The sequence below is a fragment of the Talpa europaea genome (assembly GCF_964194135.1).
Source record: "Talpa europaea genome assembly, chromosome: 4".
Classification (NCBI taxonomy): domain Eukaryota; kingdom Metazoa; phylum Chordata; class Mammalia; order Eulipotyphla; family Talpidae; genus Talpa; species Talpa europaea.
In genome coordinates, this window is record NC_140070.1 from 71,099,111 (window position 1) to 71,121,081 (window position 21,971).

General features: G+C 34.5%; 1 protein-coding gene across 3 annotated transcripts in view; it reads right to left on the reverse strand.

The window, feature by feature from the left end:
• Positions 1–403: 403 nt before the first annotated feature.
• PHC3 (polyhomeotic homolog 3) overlaps positions 404–21,971 on the reverse strand; it is a gene marked incomplete at both ends in the record, with an annotated part of 72,612 nt that continues 51,044 nt past the window's right edge. For all 3 annotated transcript variants that reach the window (XM_084231629.1, XM_084231628.1, XM_084231627.1), the window contains 6 exons: positions 404–558; positions 5,998–6,229; positions 6,322–6,454; positions 9,709–9,823; positions 17,663–17,822; positions 19,984–20,234. In XM_084231629.1, coding sequence (XP_084087755.1) covers positions 404–558; positions 5,998–6,229; positions 6,322–6,454; positions 9,709–9,823; positions 17,663–17,822; positions 19,984–20,234 — 1,046 coding nt within the window. The remainder of the gene's footprint in view (positions 559–5,997; positions 6,230–6,321; positions 6,455–9,708; positions 9,824–17,662; positions 17,823–19,983; positions 20,235–21,971) is intronic.

Below are 21,971 nucleotides of genomic sequence, written 5' to 3' on the forward strand. Positions count from 1 at the left end.
ACCTATAGAAATTTATAGGATATAAAAGTGTATATGAAACTGAATCAAAAGAGAAGAATGTAAATCATCAAATTACCTTTAAAAGGATTCTATATATTGATAAACGTCACCTTTTAAAAAATTATCTAGTATTACACACGCCTTTGAAAAATATTATGGCCCTCTGTAGCAAGTCTTTCAATGTTGCATGTGACCTGTAAAATTAATTTCATCAGTGTTGGCTAATTAAGAAAATGTATAATGAATTATTCTATCTGAAGAAATGTCAGCTTTTGATGCGGAGATCCCAATGTGCTTGGCTATCCGCCATAATAAATGTAATATTCTAGGCCAACTTGAGCCTTTACCTTATAAGTTTGTGAGAAGGGTAAAACCGCAATTATCTCAAAACCTCACAATTCTGTTAGGATTCCTTCAGAGAGTTGATGCGTGCACAGATCTTGAGAGCTGGGCCTAGCTTGATATTCATTGCACTCATAAGATGGTCTTCTTTTAGCAAGAGAAGGGCCTGTCCATCAATCTCCTGTGCTCTGAACTCATCTGCAATATCCTGGCAGCCTGGAATTTAATCAGAGGAAGGAAGTTAGAATTAATAAACAACAATTATACTTTATTCCTAATAGTCAGTGATGTTCTCACTAGGTCTGAGTATCTGAAATATAGGCTGAGAAACAAATCATATTTATTCGTGGTAGTCTTGGGTTCACTGCTGAAGAAGAAAGTACTTCTTGGCATTCTGAAAATAAAAATTATTTGAAATCCAAGTAAAGCAATTTACTTGGAACTGTTCTAAAAATAATAACCTCATCAGTAAGCAGCAGTAATATGTAAGTACAGAGGAATAAAATATAATGTTCTGCCATTTAAACAATTTATATTTTATCAAGTACCAGAATACCACTTTCATTGTCATTTGTGCCTTGTTCTACTTTACAGCCTTCAATTGCTAAGCACATCTAAACATTTTTATTGACTCAGGACAAAACCAATTCATCAAAGTTACAGTATTGTTGAAAATGTATACTACTCACATCAACTCCAAATCGTTTGGATTCATCCCCACTTTTGGTAAGAAAACATAATTTTTAAACTGATTAGTATCCTGGTTAATCTCTTGCCAAATAACCCATAGTTTGGCTCTCGGTCTAAGCCTGTTGCGTTAGCAGATAACCATGCTAGCATCTATTTAAACTTCAAATGTTTTTCACTGTTTCCCTAATCAATAAGCTTTCCCACTAAGGATAAAGAAACCAGCAGGGAAGATAATGAATTCAGGAACCAAGAGAGAAAAGAATGCAAAATTATGGAGGTCTTCTTATAAGAGACAGTAAAATGATTTTAAAAATAAAAACTGACAGCCTAGGGCCTCCCCGGTGGCACAGCGGTTGAGCGCTGGGCTGCGAAGCTGCCCGCAGCCTCTGCAGCACCGGTTTGATCACTGGCCACTGGTGAGGGTCCCACATGGCACGCAGACCTCTCCTGCCCCTCCTGCTGCTCCCCTCAGCAGTGTATTTCATCAGTCTGCCTGGTCTGTTTCCCGCTCTGGCTCTGGTGAATTCTCTCACCCTCCCGTGCTTCTGACTGTACCCAGTGCTTGTATAAATAAATAAATCTTTAAAAAAAAAAACAAAAAACCCGATAGCCTAAAGTTTTCCAAATTTATTTATGTCAACATTTTACAAGAAAGCAGTAATGAAAACTATAAATGGTTAAAACACACCCTTGGATATCACAACTTAGCTCAATAATCACCCTTGTGTATATAAGGTCATGATCTCATTTGTATATCGTCAGCACTGGAGCACAAAACACTATAGGTACTAAATAGGTCTATTTTTGGATAAGTGAACAACTGACTGAGTGAACAAACAATGAACGAAACCAGAATCTGTTACAGAGGAGCTCTCAGGAAAGTCATATAATCATGCTTTTTCTGTATTCTGCTGTATGGCCATCTTTTCTCTTGATTATACTTTTTCCATCTTCTCTGTTATATTTTTTTCCCCTTAAGTAGCCAGCTTTTCAATTTCTCTACCTTAGTAATTTCTCAGACTTAAAATCTGGCATTTCAAAAGTACCTTGTAATGTAAATTTTTATGGTTTTGCCCATTTGTCACATCAAAGAAACTTGTAAAAATGGAATTACTCACCGTAGAAAAGTCCCTTTTCTTTTCCCAGAGGTAGCTCTCAACAAAACTGGGTAGCTCTCTGACAAAACTGACTAATCTTGCATCTAGTTGTGACTTCATCCTTCTTTTTATGAAAGAACTAATAACATTCTTCTCTCTTCAGTCTTACTTACAAGAACACAGGAAAGAAAAGAAGAGAGAGAGAGAAAGGGTAGGACTTACTTAGATTCAGAAAACAGGAGCAATGAGAAGTACCAAGGACCATAAGAGCTACATTTGGGAATAGAAATATGGAGTTGTCCACGAGGAAAATATACAGCATATTCTTATTCCTCTGTATTATGAGATCTCTCTTCAAATATCTTCTTGCAGATGGTCAGTCAATGATAATTAAAAAAAAACAAACAACTGAAAGTGTTTTGAGAAATAGTCTGATCAAATCGGAATGCTTTATCTCCAGAATTTTAGGTTATATGTTTCTTATCCACAAAAGGGATTGTTATACTATATATTGGTATAGAAATGAAAAAATAAAAGCGAAAATGGAGGGGGGGGAGCAGTAGCCAATATGCTTCCAGAAACTCATTAGAGAACATGGAATGTTTTTTAAAAATTCTAGATGCTTAAGGTATATGAACAAAACATTCTGTGAGTTTCTGACATTAGAAACTACTTCTTTATAATGGCTGGTACCCCAAGAACATGTCACAAAATATATATCAACTATATCATTCAGTCAGTTCAGCTGGCTTCACGTCACCAGAAACAGCTATTAGGACAGGCATGGAGCTCTGCACAGGGACACAGGTTCCAACTGAACTTTGAAAGTATTCACTCACTTTTCCAGTTAAACCCGAAACCAAACACACTGAACAAAAAAATGACCTCAGTAAGGAAGGTGAAAAGATATTACCTGCCACTCAATATTAAAGAATAAACAAGTCTCAATGTTATGAAAACCAGCACAGTCATGGGTTTTTTGTGATTCCTACTTTACATGCCTACAGAGAAATCAAATCTATTGCAGAATCACAGATCAATAAATACAGAATAAACTGGTATCTGAAAAAGGTCAGTTACTATGTCAAGGAAGACTTAAAGAAGATAAATGTATTTAATCAAAAATAAAGACTTATTCCTGAAGAGAACTTTGTGATGTACAAAAAATAAGAAGAAAATAATTTCTCACTTTGCTCACAGCCCTGATATTTGGGTACACGCCATACTAGCTCTCATGTGGTCCCAATAGGGGTAGTTCACATGATGACATGATACAAAGAGAAGAGAAAACTACAGGAATAAATAAATAGGAGCTCTGATAAAAGAGGGAGGCCTATTCTCAACTAGAAAGAAACAAAATACAAGAGATTACAAAATTTACAAACTTGTTCATTCTCTGAAAAATCATAGGAGACTATTGGGGAGGAGGGGTGTGGGGGGTTGGGGGGGGACACAAAAAACAGCCCGCCCTGAAATGAGCTGAAGGATGCTCAAGAAGAAGTGGAGGAACATGGAGAAATGAAGATAAAAGACATTTTCTGGCATTACTTCTAGGCATTATTCAGAGAAAAACTTGAGGAAGAAGATATAAACTGATCACAGAAATAAGCTTGTTATTTAGCCTATCAAAGCAGTTTGGAAATACTCCCACTCAATCACTGAAGAAAAGCAGAGTAATATTATACACTCTTAAGCAGTACCAAACAATTGTAAATTATAAAGCAGTCTCCACTTAATGATATGTAATCTTCTCTAAACAAATGACAACAAAATTGAGCATCTCATTAATGTGTTTTGTTTTTTGTTGTTTTTTTTTTTTAACTTAAATAACACAAAAATGAGACAATGGAGTTAGTCTTCGTTCTAATAAAGCAGCCAAGAGTGGCTTCATGGCAAATGGATGCTGGGGAATATTGGAAAAATACAAAATGAGAATATGCTAAAGGGCATATCAAGTGATAGAAGAATCAGCAATACCTATTATTTATTAATTATTTGGCCAACAATTTGCTGAGGCATATGAACTAACCCTCCTCCCCAAAGGAAAACAAATATTTTCCCCCAAATGAGAAATCAGGCTAACAACTCACATGCCCCATTTGGAAGACTGAGGCTACTTCTGAAGGTGATTTTATCAAAGTGATACTTATAGATTCCAGTGTTAATTCTCAAGATATCTAGACTGCTCTAAAAACTGAAGTTCATTTCGTTAGATTTAAAACCAAACCAGTGAAGATTCACCATCCTCTAATACATCAATTTTAAAGCAAATTCTAAATCCACATGGTCAGCATGTCTCTCACCTAAATTTTCTTAGGAGCATGCTTTAAAATCTTCCCATGAAAAACACATCCCCCCTTCAAACAATTTCACCTTTCTTTAAAAGTGACCATATCTGGTTTATAAAAGTTAAACTTATTTAGTATTTTTAGAACAATTTAATAAATTTTCAGAGTTCTGTATAGAAGGTAAGTACCTAAATTCTATATGAATGATACAGAAGATTTATTTATTTTATACAAGAACTGGGGTACAGGCCAGATGCACGGGAGGGTGAGAGGCTTCACCAGAGACAGAGCAGGGACAGAACAGGCAGACTGACGGAATATACTGCTGAGGGGAGCAGCAGGCACAACAGGGGAGGTCTGCCACGCTACATAGGACCCTTTCCTGCTGGCCGGGATGGAACCGGCACTGCAGAGGCTGCGACAGCTTCACAGCATGGTGCTCACCACGGGGGGGGGGCCTACAGAATTTTTTAAAAAGCAATATTATTTCTGAATATACTTTCTTTACTCACACATTAGTTGTAAGCTTGTTTCTGAGAACATGGTCACCTTCATAGAAAGATTAATTAACAATAGCTGGATTAAATTTTACTAAGTCTGTAGCCACATTCATAATGGATGTATTTTTCTGGATAGCAAGTATCAAGAGAAATGGCATGATTCATAATAAAACCCAAATGGAACATTTAATAAATTTCCTTCTTTTCCATATTCATAAGGTGAAATTGAATAATAGTTGCTGATTAAAAAAAATGTTATCTTAACATATAACCATGTGGGTCTCATAATGAGCAAAGGTACAGCTGTCCTTAGCATCCAGCCCCTTGGAGAAAGTGGATATAAAAGATTATTGTTGCATTAAAGAAAATAGATAAAGAACAATAAGACTTAAGCTGATGGAAAGAGCACCAAATGAGAGAGCAGAAAAACATAAATAAGAAAGTTATCCTCAGTACTGGAATGGGATATATAACTGAATTTTAGCTGTCTACTTAAAAAATGAAATTTTAGAAGTGTTCCTGATGGTTTACTTATTGCAAAGAATCAAAGACTCAGCTTTCATTAAAAGAACCAGCCTGTTTTTTTTTTAGAAAGAAAACGAAATTGTATCATATTCTAAAGGCAGTACTTTCAAAAATGTCAAAAAAAAAAAAAAATCAGTCTCTCTTAACTTCATTTTTAAAATGCTTAAATTAGGAAATAAGGAGGATACAGAATAGAAAAAGAGAAGAGCAGAAGGGAAGAAGTGTCTGACTCAATCTCTCTACTGACCTCTCAAGAGAAATCAGACTGAAGAGAAGAGAGCACCTTTAATATCTTCACCGGCTGAGGTGTCACAGCAGAAGCAGGACTAGTCAGTTTTTATCGACTTGGGGGGTATGAGAAAATACCCAGTTGTGCTGAGGGAATAAGCAAGAGGAGACAGATCACATTTCAATAACAAATGCCATTTAATTAATACATCTGCATACTACTTCTCTAGCCCTTTTGTATAACAGGTGTGGATGGATCTAACAACAGTCCTGTGTGTGACTGTACAAGAGAAATATTAAGGCAGAAGTGATGGATGGGTTACATACCAGGTAAAGAATGAATGAAGGCCCAAACGTCATCAACTGTCCATATAGATGGCTCTGTTTGTGCGACCGGTAGCAAATCACTATTCTCAGGCATTTTCCTAATTCTCACATCCCGCAGTTCACGCTCTCTTTCCCTCTCACTCTGCCTGCGCAGCCGAGTTGTCATAGCGGATGGCACAGAATCTTCATGAGAAGCCAAGTCTTCTTCTGTAGATGGATAAGTAATTGGAAGCTGGAAAATGTAGTACAAGTAAAATACAGCATTGCACTTTCCTTTGCATTTCTGAAAAGGGTATTGTACATTGAAGCAAGAATTCTACAGACCTGTCTAAGGATATGTTCTCTTGCTGCCCCATCAGGGCCACTTGGACGACGACCACGATGCCCAAGACTTTGATTATCAGGTTTACGATTCCAGCGACTAAGTGCAAATTTTTTAGAACAGCTAACATTGTACCTAGGAAATATAAGAAAAAAATATTTAATACTAAACGGAGTATGCTGAAAATCATTTAACTGTGACTTTAAAGTGCAATTATGAAGCAGTAAGTGCTATCTACTTCATTAAGGACACCAACACCTCAAACTTAAACCATTGTGTTAAATGGAATTACGGATACTAATAGTCAGATAAGTTTCTGTATACATCAAAACATCATATTGAAAATATCAATATGAACTGGATAGCTATAGAAAGGTATTATTTTTATCCTGATAACAGCATGATAGTGGGCAACTTTCTGCAAAATGCAGAGTAACAGATTTTTGTAACTGCACAATAATTCAAGTTTCCAGAAAAAAAATTATGTTTTAACTACTTAGATGTTTATTCAGATATTTTTCAATGTAATCATTTCTGAAGAGAAATAAGTAAAAAAGAAGTTAATAGAGAGGGGGAAATCTAAAACAGCTAGTAAAAGATTTTAATTACTGAAATTTAAAAGTAAAATTGTAAGGCTGAGATTTCAAAGTTATATAAGGAATTTGCTCAAAGCTCGAATTACTCAAAAAATTCAGATATACACATATTTTTTAAATTGGTTCAAAGATTTTTATCTTATCAAAACAGACTGTCTAATATTTTGAAAACAGACCTTTATTATAAGGTATGATGACAGCTTTAAAATGTTCTCTGCCATTTATTGGTCTCCAATGCTCTGGAACAAGAACTGGCAACCTTTTTCTATAAGGAGCCAGACAGTAAATAATTGATTTTATGGGCTATACAAGCCTCTCTCACAATTACTCAACTCTGCAGCTGTAATATGAAAGCAGCTGCAGACAATAATCAGCATGACTGTTTAATAAAACTTTAAGTAACACTACTAACGCTAAAATTTGAATTTAACGTAATTTCCATGTGTCACAAATTATCATTCTTCTTTTGTTTTTGTTTTTTTAATCACCTAAAATTTTTAAAACTGTTCTTCATTCAGGAGTTGTATAAAAAGAGGCTATTAGAAAGATTTGGTTTGGGCATACTTTGCAAACCTTTCCTAAAAAGAAAAATGGAAATAATCTATGAAATAAATTTCTAAAAACTACAAAAAGACTAAAAAAAATGCATTTCATTCCTCTTTTTTACACATACGAAACTGCTATTATAACTTATTTTCAAAACTCTTCTAAAAATACACTTCTGGAAAATATCAAGAATAAGTTCCAGGGTCTCCCTAGTGGCGCAGGGGTTAAAGAGAGCACTATCAAGCTATCACCAGCCACTGCAGCACAAGTTCAATCCTGGCCGGCCAGAGAGCAACCAGGGAGCAACCCACATGGTGCAAGCAGACCTCTCTAGTCTCGCCCACTGATCCCCTCAGCAGTGTATTTCATTCAATCTGCCTGTTCTGCTCCCCACTCTCTCTAGTGAATCCTCTCAACCCCCACACTTCTGGCTTAAACACCCTAGTTCTTATATGCATAAATAAGTAAATCTTTAAAAAATAATAATCAAAATAAAAAAAATTAAAAAGAATAAGTTCCAATTAACTTTATTATTGATAACTGTTCTAGGACCAGAATGCAGACACCAAAATAATTTCCCCCCATCTATGCTTTATGCAAATATCAGGAGGTAGACAGTACTATCAGAATGAACACTATTTTTACCCTAAAAATATATTAAAAAGTGTCCTGATGTCCACTTCATTTTACCCTAAAACAATTCTTTAAACTTCTGCTGTGTTTATATGCTCATCTGTAGCCTCAGCTCTAAAGATTATGGATTTTCATTTACACAATTTTCAAAACTTCTATCCCCACTGACTAAGGAACAAAGAAAAGAGACTAGCTTTCTACTTGCCATTTAGTCTCTAAGTATTTAGATCTCCAAAACAGAGTTAACAACAATTCTTTCCTGACCTAATTTATCCTCTCTTCCTTGCCCTCATTTGCATTTTCCTGTATTAGACCCCTAATCCTCTAAAAAAGTTTACCTAAAGGTCTAATAATGTGACAACTCAGCAATCATCTCTCAGCAGTGAGTGATAGTTAAATGTCCTGAATTGCTTCTAAATAGTTAAGATGATTAAAATATCCTGAAGGGCAGTTCTTTTCCCTCAGAGTTATTAATCACATAGAATCAAAGAGCCATGATTCTTTCTACTTTTATACAAACTGAAAAATTCCCCGAGTTAAAATATGAGTTATGTGATTTGATATAAAATTACATAATTTGATTAGGACTATCAGTAACATGAAATAATATTTGAATAACAGACAGGGGGAAAATCAATGAATCCATTTTTGAAAGAAAATGATTCTATTATTATTATTTAACTTGAATTTCACAAAGTATATTTTAGTGACATCACAATAAAAAACCGAAACAAGAAATTCCACAGATATATACAATCAGAATCTTAAATTATGTGAGAGAATAATTACTTTTTTTGAACAGAGGACACATTCCAAAATAACCTGTGCATACATTTCACGCCTTTAATGGTAAATAGCTATATTAGAATTTATTATCTTATCAAAGGGTTTTATTTTTTTATTTTTATTTTTTTAAAGGTTAATAAAAGGTTTATTTACAAGGGAAGGGCAAATGAGGAAATGTACAACTCAGGGAGAAAAGTAGGAGACAAAGTTTTAAATGCGTCCTACCCGATCCGCGATCCGCGGATCTGGAATCAAAGGGTTTTATTTTTAATGTAAACTAAACTTGAGATAAGATCAGTGAAGATGCTACACACTTTGATATTATTTCCTATAATATTACTATTGAAAATACAATATATAAAGACAGGAATTTTACTGTGTGATAATTTAACAATGTGAACTTAATACTATAGCTTGTCCCACATAAAAACTTAAAATAGGATACTTTAACAAATGGGAACATTTTAAAACAAAGTAAATTCAGAGGTTTCAATATTGATACAAAAATCAGGTGATAAAACAATTTCGTTCTGATACCTTAAGAACTATTCATTACTAAGAGAATTAGGGGGTCTCCTAAGTCCACTCTTACATCAGGAGACTGCTACTTCAGTTTTAGGCTGTAAAATTTACTTAAAGTGCTATAAACAAGTAATTTTCACAGAATAAAATTTTAGTAACTAAAAACAAAGCAGCTCTAAATAAAGCCTATTTGATATTATTCCTCTATAATATAGTAGTATTGGCTAGTGGTAAGCTATACTACTTTTTTATAGTTGTTACACTGGTTTTTGATTTGTACTTTAGGAAATTCAAGAGAACAGATACCTTTTGGCACATGACATAGTGCAGAATCGTTTTGACCGCAAAAATTCATTAGCATATCCCATTTTCCCACAGAATTCACACTTCAGCAACTCACTGTCCATTTCTTCTAATGTCTCTAAAAGAGAAAGAAACAAAGGGGGGAGGGAAATCCAAACATTTAACTGTGATAAAGTTTATCTTATCCTTTATTTTGCCTGGATATTGTTAATGCAGACCCTCCCAGGAAAGTTAAAGGAATGGTTCTTTAACTTTCCAATCATAGCCCACTTTGGCAGGGCAAAAGCCTTCAAAAACCAAAAATTATACATTATCTTCACTACATAAGTAAGGTGTATGCTTTAAAAAGTTCATTTTGCTAAGAATTCAACATGATGAAAAGTGCAAATAGCTTTGTTAAGCATTGTAAGAGAAATGAAGATGAGCAAGAGACAGTCACTAACCTTCAGGAGGAATACTTTCAAAAAACACCACATGGGATATGAATTTTGGTACATTGTGCTGTGGAGATATAGCAGAGAACACTTCATTCTAACTGAAGAAAATGAGGATGACTTCAAAAAGAAGGTAAGATTTTGGGGGCCTCCTTAGTAGCCTAGAGGTAGATCTCAGTGATGTCACCTCTGCAGCCTGAGTTCAATCCCAAGCCAGGGAGCTAATCCACATATGGCTCAGGAGACCTCTCCTGTCTCACCTGCCGCTCCCCTTGGCAGTGTATTTCAGCAGATCCACCTGCTCTGCTCTCCAGTCTCTCACCCCCCAAACCTCTGGCCTACACCCCAGTTTTATGCAAAAATAAGTAAAATCTTTAAAAAAAAAGTAAGATTTTGATATGTCTGATTTTACAAGAACATGTAAAATAATACAAAGATCTACAATGTACAACGGTATATATAAAGATATATATCTTAAATATAAAATAGTCCCTTTTTATTATACTACACTAAAACAAAAACTTTAGATAAATCGTAAAAATTACAAATTTGCAATTTCTAACCTCTACTCCCTTTTGCTTAGGGTACTCCAGATTAAGTTAGAATATCCTTCCCTCCACCTCTATATCCAGCTTTCTTCAGGGCACAGCATAGGATCCAAAGAAAGTTCCCACCTACATTCTCACGTACTAAGCAAGTCACTTGTAAGCAAGTAATTTAATCTTCATAACCCACAGTTTTCTCATCTGTAAGGAAGGGTTTATAATATACCTCCTCCCAAAGAAGTGGTGAAACTTATTGTCAGGGAAATACAAATCAAAGTTTCAATGAGATACCCACCTCAGGCCTGAGAGAATGGCCCATATCAAAAAGACCAGAAACAAGTGCTGGGTAGAGTATGGAGAAAAGAACCCTCTTGTACCGCTGATGGGAATGTAGATTGGTCCAACTCATTTGGAAAACAGTATGAAGGTTTCTCAAGAGACTAAAAATGGATCTACCATACAACCCAGTAATTCCACTCCAGGGTATCTACCCAAAAACCACAAATACACTAACTCAAAAGGAAACTTGCGCTCCCATATTTATTGCAGCACTGTTTAAATAGGCCAAGAGGCATATGAAAAAATGTTCAACATCACTAGTTATCAGGGAAATTCAAATCAAAACCACAATAAGATATTATTTCACTCCAGTAAGAATAGCCCACATTAAAAAAAAAGGGGGGGGGGAACGTCAAATGCTGGAAAGGATGTGGAGATAAAGGAGACCTCTTATACTGTTGGTGGGAATGTACACTGGTCCAACCACTATGGAAAGCTGTGTGGAGGTTCCTCAGAACATTAAAAATGGATCTACCATATGATCCAGGGATTCCACTTCTAGGAATCTACCTAAAGGACAAAAACACTAATTTGAAAGAAAACCTGCACTTCTATATTTATCGCAGCACTATTTGCAATAGCCAAGAAATGGAAACAATCTAAATGTTCCCTAACAGATGAATGGATCAAAAAGTTGTGGTATATTTATACAATGGAATATTAGCAATCAAAAAAAAGATGCCATAGCAATCAAAAACTCATGCCATTTATGGCAACATGGATGCAGCTCGAGGGATTATGCTAGCTGAAATTAGTCAGAAGGAAGAAGATAAATACTGATGGTCTCACTGATATGTGGAATATAGAGAAACAACAAAGTCATGAAAAAGCCCAAACTAGCAATCTGACCATAGAACTGAGGCATACAGCAAAGGTGGGAGCCGGATTTGGGGGGGAGGGGGAACAGTGGGAGGAATGAACACCAGGGGAAATGGTGATGGTTCACAGGTGACATGGTAGCAGGAGAACTATGGGAATTACAATGATGTAAGAAAAAATTTAATTAATAAAAAAATTAATTAAAAAAATAGCCATGATATGGAAACAACATAAGTGCCCCCCAAAAAACAAATGGATGAAAAAATGTGGTATATAACAATGGAATAATACTCAGCAATCAAAGAAAATAAACTCATGCCATTTGCACCAACATGGATGAAACTGAAAGAGATTATGCTAAATGAAATAAGCCAGAAAGAGAGAAACAAATACCAGATAGTATCACTTATATGTGGAATACAGAGAAACCAAACAAAGGGTCAGATAAAGTCAAACTAAAAACTAACCCTTGGAAGTTGCCCATAGAACTGAGGCACCTCGAATGGGGAGGAGAGAGAAAGGAGAGAACAAAGTGGGGAGAGAAATGGACCATGGTGATGGACCATAGGCACCTTGGGTATGTGCGACAGTAACTTCCACCAGGGTGGGAGAGAGATGGTTACAAAATACTAAAAACTATGTAAGTCAACAGTATTTGAATAAAAATAAAAAAAAATACTGAAAGTTAAAATAAGAAGTGATTTAGATTTATTTATGAGGGCCCAATATAAAATGTAGCAAGCATAAAAAAGTGACAGTTCCACTTCCTATTTTCCAGACTTTCAAGATGTGTTAAGAAGTGATCGGAAGTACTTCACTGAAAACTATTAATTCCCAAGCCAAGTAAAAAAACAGAGGCACTTCACTAACTGAAGCTTCAGCCGTGAGCTACATATGTATTGTCCACACAATTCATTTAGCAAGACTGGTCAAGATGAAGAAAGGGACTGAAATGTAGGCAGGATAATGTGTATTCGATAAGTTTAAGGACTCACATTATCCCAGTATTACTGGACAAAGCAGATGGCAAAGTGCTAATCAAGTAGGGCAGTAAAATTACAAAAAACACACATTGTAAGAGGTTGGTCCCCAGGGAAAGGGGAGGTCGGGCAGGTTCGGAGGTTCTGGGGTGCCCCTACCCCTGTCCTATAATACTATGAAATAATATTTGAAGCCCTAAATATTATTGGGACTGATCAAATTACAGACTAACAAATGATCATTTTACAGAAATTCTCAAAACTACCTTCAAAGCAAAAGCCATCTACTTAGTAGCAATGAGGAAGAAACAGTTTCAAAAAAAAGTAAAATTAAAATCATTCCTTCCAGTTACTGATAAATGGCTTCCAATAAGCTGTGGCCTGATGTCAGAACTTCGAGGAATACTGTTTTTACTCTGCCACACTTGTAACTTGAGCTGACCTTGAAAAGACTGTACCAGACACAGAACCTCTCACTGGACCACTACTGCCCCAGAGTCCCTTTGACAAATTGCTCCATTTCCAGACTATATCAAAAGCTGTATTTCAAAGGCTTTTGTTATTAATAGAACAATATGCAAAACTTAATTAAAGGTTAAAATACCTCACAAAAAAAAGGAAAATGCTTTTGCTAGTGAGACACAGGGAATCTCAAATAGGTAGCGTTGCAAGGTTAACAATTAACAAAAATAGAACATCAATTTTATTCATCATAAAGAGAAAAACATTAACAGATTCAAAAAATTCCCATTCTGTTTGGTCAAAATTTAACAAATTTGGCAATATTAACTCGGCTACTTGTTCACATTTGTGAATAAAAAATTACAGAACCAAGTAAGTACAAAACTACTTGTTTTACCTAATAAAGACAGAAATCTACGACAGAAATAATGTAATTTCTTCAATATCCATTCTTCACTTTCTTTCTATAGTAACAAAATCCTAAGTTTTTGCTAAAAATACATGCATGGAGGAAAATAGCTAGTTTCTGCCCTAGATGTAGTCAATGTCTGATCAATGGCACTGAATACAATACAGTTATGATACCAGCTATTTTGGAGGAACATTCTAGGGATGACAGAACCATATGACACTGGAAGCTTATGTACTCAATTGCTTACCTTTTGTTATAGAAAATTTACCTATCTTATTTAATAAAATATAATTCTGGGTCTCTACTAAATGGCTGAATGTACATTCTAATTAGTACAAGTCCCCAATTTTTTTATGTGAGGATTTTAATTTCCTGGAAGACTTTGAGATAACTTGAGGATCACCAGCAAGGAAAGAGGCAATGAGACAGGATGATTTACCAAAAAAAGACATCTATTTTGATAAATCACAACCTATTGGTTGGAGCTATTGCTTCCAGAACTTGGTTCAAATGGAAACACAGTTCATCCTTTAAAAAGAGGTTAAGTTTTTCTCTTTAAAAACTTATTAAGTTTTTTATTAAACTGTAAAACAAAACCCACTGAAAAAGTGACTTCACCATTTCTACCTATAGAACTTCCCCAAAACACTGAAGTGCAATTATTTAAATTGATACAATTTAATTAAGAAGTTTTAAAACTTATGGCACATTTCATTTTATACAAATGTATCTCCATTATGAAAATTTGATCACTTTAAATCTTCCATTTCTCCTTTATATTTTGTCCTATAAAATTTAGCCTTGTTGGCAATAATCCCTTCCTTCCTTCCTCTTTCCACTATGATTACAGGTATCAATTACATGCCAAATCTCTATATTCATCCTACAGATGACCAGCAGTTTCTAAAAACACTTATTCATGTCATCTGCCTAAAAGTATCGTGAAATATTCTGTGACATTTCCTAAGCAGTTTTCCATGTTTCTGCAATGTGTGCACACAAGGGGGCATACTACATATGCTTAAAATTTTTATTTATACACTCTCTATAGATATAGAAAGAAAAAAAAATGGCATATTTATCTTTACTATTCTTCAGCTTGAAAAATATTCTCAGGCTTCTGCACAGCAAAAGAGACAATAACAAAAACAAAGAGAAACCCCACCGACTGGGAGAACATTTTTGCACACATAAAGGACTGATCACAAAAATCTACAGCTGATGAGACTCAACAAAAACAAAGAAATTAATTCAGTCAAAAAATGGGCAGAAGAGCTAAAAAGAAACTTCTCTGAAGAAGAAATGCAAATGGCCAACAGGCATATGAAAAAATGTTCAACATCACTTGTAATCAGGGAAATGCTAATCAAAACTACAATGAGATATCATCTTACACCAGTGAGAACGGCACATATTAAAAAAACTAGCAACAACAAATGTTGGCGAGGTTGTGGAGAAAAAGGAACTCTCCTGCACGCTGGTGGAAGTGCAAAGTGGTCCAACCACTATGGAGAGCTGTGTGGAGATTTCTTGACCTACTAAAGATAGAGCTTCCATATGATCCAGCAATTCCACTCCTAGGTATTTACCCAAAGGACACAGAAACATCAATTCCAAAGAGTACCTGCACCCCTATGTTTATAGCAGCACTATTTACAATAGCTAAACTTTGGAAACAACCCAAATGCCCAAAAATAGATGACTGGATCAAGAAGATGTGGTACATATACACCATGGAATATTACTCAGCATTCAAAAAAAAAAAAAAACACATGCAATTTGCAGCAACATGGATGGAGCTGGAAGGGATCATGCTCAGTGAAATAAGCCAGAAAGAAAAAGAAAAATACTAGATGGTCTCACTCATAGCAAGAATCTAGAAAATTTAAATAAGGGACCAGGACAAAGAATAACTATAAGAAAGAAAATATCAAAATCAACAAACAACTATGAACCAGAGACACTCTATGGGAGGTGTGGGGGGCAGGGAAAGGAGGGCTTGGGGTCAAAATAAGGGGGTTGTAATTGTATGGGGAATATAAAAATAAAATTTAAATTAGAAAAAAAGAAAAGAAAAATATTCTCAGCTAAAATAGTATTCAAAAACAAGTACTCAGGAATAAGTGAAATTAAACTCATATGAACAAAAGGCAAAATGTAAACACTGGATTCTGGTTTGAGCAAAATAACTATAAAAAGCACATTTTATAAACAATTTGGGAAATCTGAATATAGAGTACTAGACGATACCAAAGAATATTAATATTATTATATGATATGGCATTACAGTTACTAAGAAAGTGTCCTTTTTTTAGAAAGGCAAACTAGTATGTGTCAGTTAAATAAAAATGAAAACCAAGACTTTTTGTTTAAATAGAAGTAAAGAAGAAAGGAAGGGGGAAAGTGCCAGAGAAAGAGGGAAGGGACATAGGAGAGATGAAAAAAACAAAAGGGGATCGATGAAACTAGTGTGGCAAGAAAGTGAAATCGGATAATGATGATGATGTTCTGTCTGGGTGATTATACAGTTCTTTCTGTATGTTTGAAATCTTTCATGGTTAACAGTCTTTTAAACAAAAATATCAAACAGAATTTAATATAAACAGTAAAAACCAAATTTTATATTGCCACAATACTCTGTTGTTACTACCATACTCTGTGCCAAATCTGATTTTACCATCATACTCCCTCTTTCTCTAACCCTTTCCTTCTTCTGTTTTAAGGAAGTATGTAATATATTCAGTGATGAACAAATTAAAACAATTCATAAATTAAGACAACAAAGACAGAGGCACCTTTCTTTAGGATACTTAGGATAACTGTGGACAAAGACAAAAGCTAGTTTGCATACCAGCATGCTATTTTGCTTAAGTTAGCAAATTACAGGTACACAGTAAATGCTCAATAAATAACTAGAAGGTGACTAAATTAATTTTACATGAACTATTCTAATATACTGAGGATAATTAATTAGACACAGATGTTATTTAAAGCAGTACCATAGAGTCCTACCTATACTATATGCTATTCAACTAAATTGCATTGTACCAATGCTAGGTCATGTTCAGAGTAAAAAATAAAATATCATTTTGGAGGGGCCTTCTTGGTGGCACAGGGGTTAAAGTTTTTAGCTCTGTCAAGCTATCAACAGCCATGGCAGCATGAGTTCCATCCCTGGCCAGTAGCTAACCCACATGACGCAGCAGATTTCTACTGTCTCATCTGCTGCTCTCCTCAGCAGTGTAATTCAGTCAGTCCACCTGTTCTGCTCCCCACTTGTCTCTGGTGAATCCTCTCACCCTCTGCTCCTCTGGCCTACATCCCAGTTCTGGTATGCATAAATAAATAAAATTAAGATAGTATCATTTTTCTTTTTTTTTCCTTATTTGTTTATATTCCTGTAATCGTTTTGTACACCACTTTGACTTTTATGGAAAATTCACTATTGGAATAAAATCTGTAATAAATTTTTTATATTAAGGAGATTTAGTGATATTTTTCTCTTTGAACAAATTTATTTCCTGACTGAAAAGCACGTTTCAAATATAACTGTACTACCACAAAGAAAATGGTAACATCTAAAACCAAACAACCTAGAAGTTCCAAATTTTTAAACAAACTCAGTAAACAGTCATTTGTTACTTAAGTCTTCATAATAAAAAAAACAGAGAACTGGCTGTTTTGATACTAAAAGTCTGAATTACTATCCAATATAATGGAATCTTTCCCGTCAACACGCCTTCACATGTCAAATTGACAAACAAATTAACACCAATCTTGCTGTTTTAACTATCTAGCCATTAAGAATCTGGTTAATGTTTCCACTATTCTAGTCAAATAGTACATTATATGAAAACAAAAGCAAATACTTCCAAGAGAAAATGTGTACAGATTTAAAAACCTGTGTCCCGCTTCAAGCAAGAAGTCAAAGTTAATTTTAAAATATCTTACATAAAATTCACAAACCTTCAGCAATCATATCTTCCATCTCTGTGTCAGATGAATTATCTGCATGCTTTGTATTATTCTGTAGCTCTGGCTGAACACACACAGAATTTATCACCTGGTTATCCAAAAGAGGCCTCTTTTTCACAGGCTGTTCAGTTAGCAAAGATGAACGACTCACCTGTAAAAAAGAGAATAAAATGAATAATCTTTTAAAATACTTTCAAAATAACGTTTTTTAGGCAAAGGACTTCATTTTGAATAATATATTCATTCCATTTAATTTTCATAGTGCATTGCTGGCATGTGTCAGCAGAAACAAAATTACAGTCTTCTCAGAATGGATCATTATTGCATGTATTTTATAGATATGGAAACTAATGTTTGAAGTGTTTAGGTGATTCCTTTACCAAAGCAGAATCAGTCTAGAACTCAAGTTTCCTAACTCTTATTCAGCAATCTCTTCTACAATAGAGAAGATACTGAAAACCCCTCAAATATTAACATTAAAATCAAAAACAACAAAAATACTTACTATGTTCATATATATTTGGTTAAAACATGAATATTACTTATTTTAGAAGTGTTTCCAGAAAAAAACAATTCAAATCAAAAATAATAACTGATTCACTACTGAACCCTTGGTTAATCTGCAAAAGTGAAACTGCTTAAGAATGTCTCCAACATCTGCACACATAGTGAATAATACCTTGCTAAAAATGTACATTTAACCTTGGAGAATAATCACTCATACCCTTTTAAATTTTATTTCAGTTCAAACATTTAATATGCCTCATGTAAAATATATAGAGGCTATTGCTGAAAAATCTAAAATATTCAGTGCTGCTAAAGGTATGTATTTCTGGTATATGAATAAACTTAAATAAACTTTGTAGAAAATAATTTGGCAATATAAGCCAAGAGTCTAATAAATAATATAGGTAAAGTGATCCAAAACTCTACTTCTAGGAATTTATGCCAAGAAAATTATTTAAAATATGCTCAATTTATGTACAAAGATATTCCCTTCAGGACTGTATGAATAGTGAAAAAGTGGAAAAAAGTTCAACAGAATAATTTGTGCACATTTAATACTCAAAACAACCCGAAGAGTAAAAGTATTATCCCCAATTGCCAAATGAGCAAAAGATCAGAAAGGTGGAGTGGCTTGACAAAGATAACAGTTAGTGTGCAGGTTCAAACACTGAGGAGCACAGAGAGAAAAACTGCCACCACTCACTATATCAGAATTCTCCAAGGAGAGCTAAGTTTAACACACACAGAATAAAATGAAAACTAAAGCAATTGATAGCAACCAACTATCATAATGCAGTCTTCACTGTCCATAAACCTAAAAATTCAGGTGATTCAAAGGCTTGATAAATATTTTTCAAAATAAATTATTTTGTTTTCTTGTTTTGATTTTGGCTTTGATTTCGGCTACTTGTCTTTTGATTTCTTTTTTTTTTTAATATTTATTTATGTATGCATACAAGAACAGGGATACATGCCAGAGCTGTGGGGGAGCGGGGGATGTGAGAGGATTCATCAGAGACAGAGTGAGGAACAGAACAGCAGATTGACTGAAATACACTGCTGAGGGGAGCAGGTGAGTCAGGAGAATCCTGCTGTGCCATGTGGGTAGCTCCCTGGCCGGGGATCGAACTCATGCCACAGTGGCTGCAAATTGCTTCATAGGTAGCGTCTTAACCCCAGACACCACCAGGGAGGCCCTGATTTATTTTCTAATGAAAAATGTTCATCTTTAGATATGAGCATATAAATTTTGATGATAGAAATAGCACATTTTGAGATAAACACTACTGCATGTTAAATCTGAATGGAAGGTGATAATAATAATGAGAAAATCTATTTGTTAATTATAAGCCATCAACTGGGTAATTTCAGAAGTATCAGGTCATTTAGAAGTTACTGTTTTCTGTACTCAACTTAAAATTCACAAAGTAACACATTATTCAAGAAACATAATTTTTGCAAAATAATACACTTTAGGTGTTCTTTCAGTTCCCTTAAAAGAAAAAATACAAATATTTATTTCATTGGAATAAACGTCCAACTATGTTTGTAACATTATAGAACAGATATCCTTATATCCTGAAATTGTTTCCTTTGTTACATATCTAAACAGTCAGCATAAAATTCTAAAAATATATTTGGAAACACATGAAGGCTATATATAGACAGAGATAAATTCTTGATAAAAGATTGAAAGCTTTTTTGAAAAGAAATTACAAGCTTTTTAGTAGAGAATAACAACAAACTAAATTTTAAAATAATGCCACATTAATAATTTAAAAAATACAAATTTGTTTGTTACTTACAGGAAATGGCTCCAGTCCCTCCTGAATCACAAAGCCTTCGATAACATGGGTCAAGATCTGTGGTTTAACAATAGCTTGTGGAGGTTTGTTTTCTATATTGGGAATGCTACCGGGCATAGATGTATTATTACTCCTTGTAGTTGCAGCTGGCAGTAAGAGTGGAGGAGGGGGAATAGAAACATGTGAAGGATCTGATGGAGATTTAATTACTGAAGCACTGACTGATGCCACAGCAGGTAATTCCACTTGCTCTGGAAAAAAAGTCACTTTTTTTTAATCTATTGCATTCTACCCAGGCAAATATAAAAGAATAACAATAAACAATAACAATATGTGGTGCTTTAAAAAAAAACTTTAAGAATTTTGGATTTATTATCTTGACCTGCACAATAACCTTACGACATAGAATCCACTATTATCCCCACTTTACAAAAGAATGGAGCAACTGGCTCAAAGTTATTGTTCCAACTTTGTTTGATTAAAAAGAACTGTCCCATAAGGCATATAAATACTTTTCAATGTCAATTTAAGAACAGATACTAAAATGGTTGCTTTTATCTTTTAATTTTTAAGTTACACAAATTTTACATTCCCTATGTTTCTGTTAATAAATGTTATGGAGGAAAACATACTTTGGAAACCTGCTTAAATTGCAGCATTATTTAAACTATCCAACATATGGAAACAACTTAAATGCCCCAAAACAGATAAATGGATCATGAAGATTAGTACATATACACAAGTTATGGAAATAATCTGAGTGCCCAACAACAGATGAGTGGATTGAGATGAGGTGATACTGTACACAATGGAATGATTGCTACTCAACTATTACGAGATGAAATCTTGCTATTTATGACAACATGAATGGAAGTGGAATAAGTCAGAAGGAGAAAGGACAAAAACCAGATGCTTTCATTCATGTGGACTAGAGAGAAACAAAAGAAAGGAAAAGAAAAACTAAACCAAAACAAACCCTAGATCCATGACTAGATCCATCCCCTCCTCCAGAGGGGGAGGATGAGGAGAGACGAGGGTAGGAGCTCAACAGAATATGGTAGAGGGATTATGGTTGCTTTGGTGGTAGACATGGTGGTGTAATGTACATCTGAAGAGATATGAGCCGACATACAATGTTATAAACCACTGTTACCACACTAAAAATAATACCAAAAGATCAATTAATAATTTAAAAATAAATATTTTTTAAAAGTCCCTCTGGTTTTGCAGGTTAGTTTATTTTATGATTTGATGAGTTATTCTTATCAAGAATTAACTGTAGTCCTCTGCTCTATCAGCTGAGCTGTCAATGGGATTTGATGAGTTATACTTAAAAAAACAAAACAAAACAAAACAAATCTATGCTGGCTTTTCCTGCTCATATACTACAGAAGAGTAATAATATGAAGCAAATTATAAGAAGTGTCAAAAGTCAACACTGTACTTAGAAAATTTAGCTAGAGGGTTATGCGCCACAAAATCTCAGACTACATTTCTGAGGAGGGGGAAAGGATATTTTTGTGTTCCGATACTTCAAAAATGTTTCAATTTTCTTTGGCCATCAATAATTACAATCACAATGCAAGGTTATACATATTCATGTAAGCATACTTGTATTTCTGCCTAATCTCCAAGAAATGTGCAACACAGAAATCATAAATATTCGATACTATAGATTTCTCTGAACCTATCTTTTGAAGTATTATTTTGAATAAACAAAGGTAATAATATTAAACTTGTCTTAAATATTTTTTTGACTACATATTTTCTATTATTCAGGAAGGGGAAAAGTTGGAAGAAAACTGATTTACCCTTTTAATACTTTCCAAAGACTCACATTGTTATTGGCAGGGGAATCACATTAGTATGGGAATAAAAAGTGGAAAAAAAGGGTAGGGGTAGAGATGTGGCATGCTAAAGAAAAAAGAGGCAAGGGGTTGCATAAGTAACAGATAAGGTCGGTGTCCCATTATAATTTGTTTCCATGC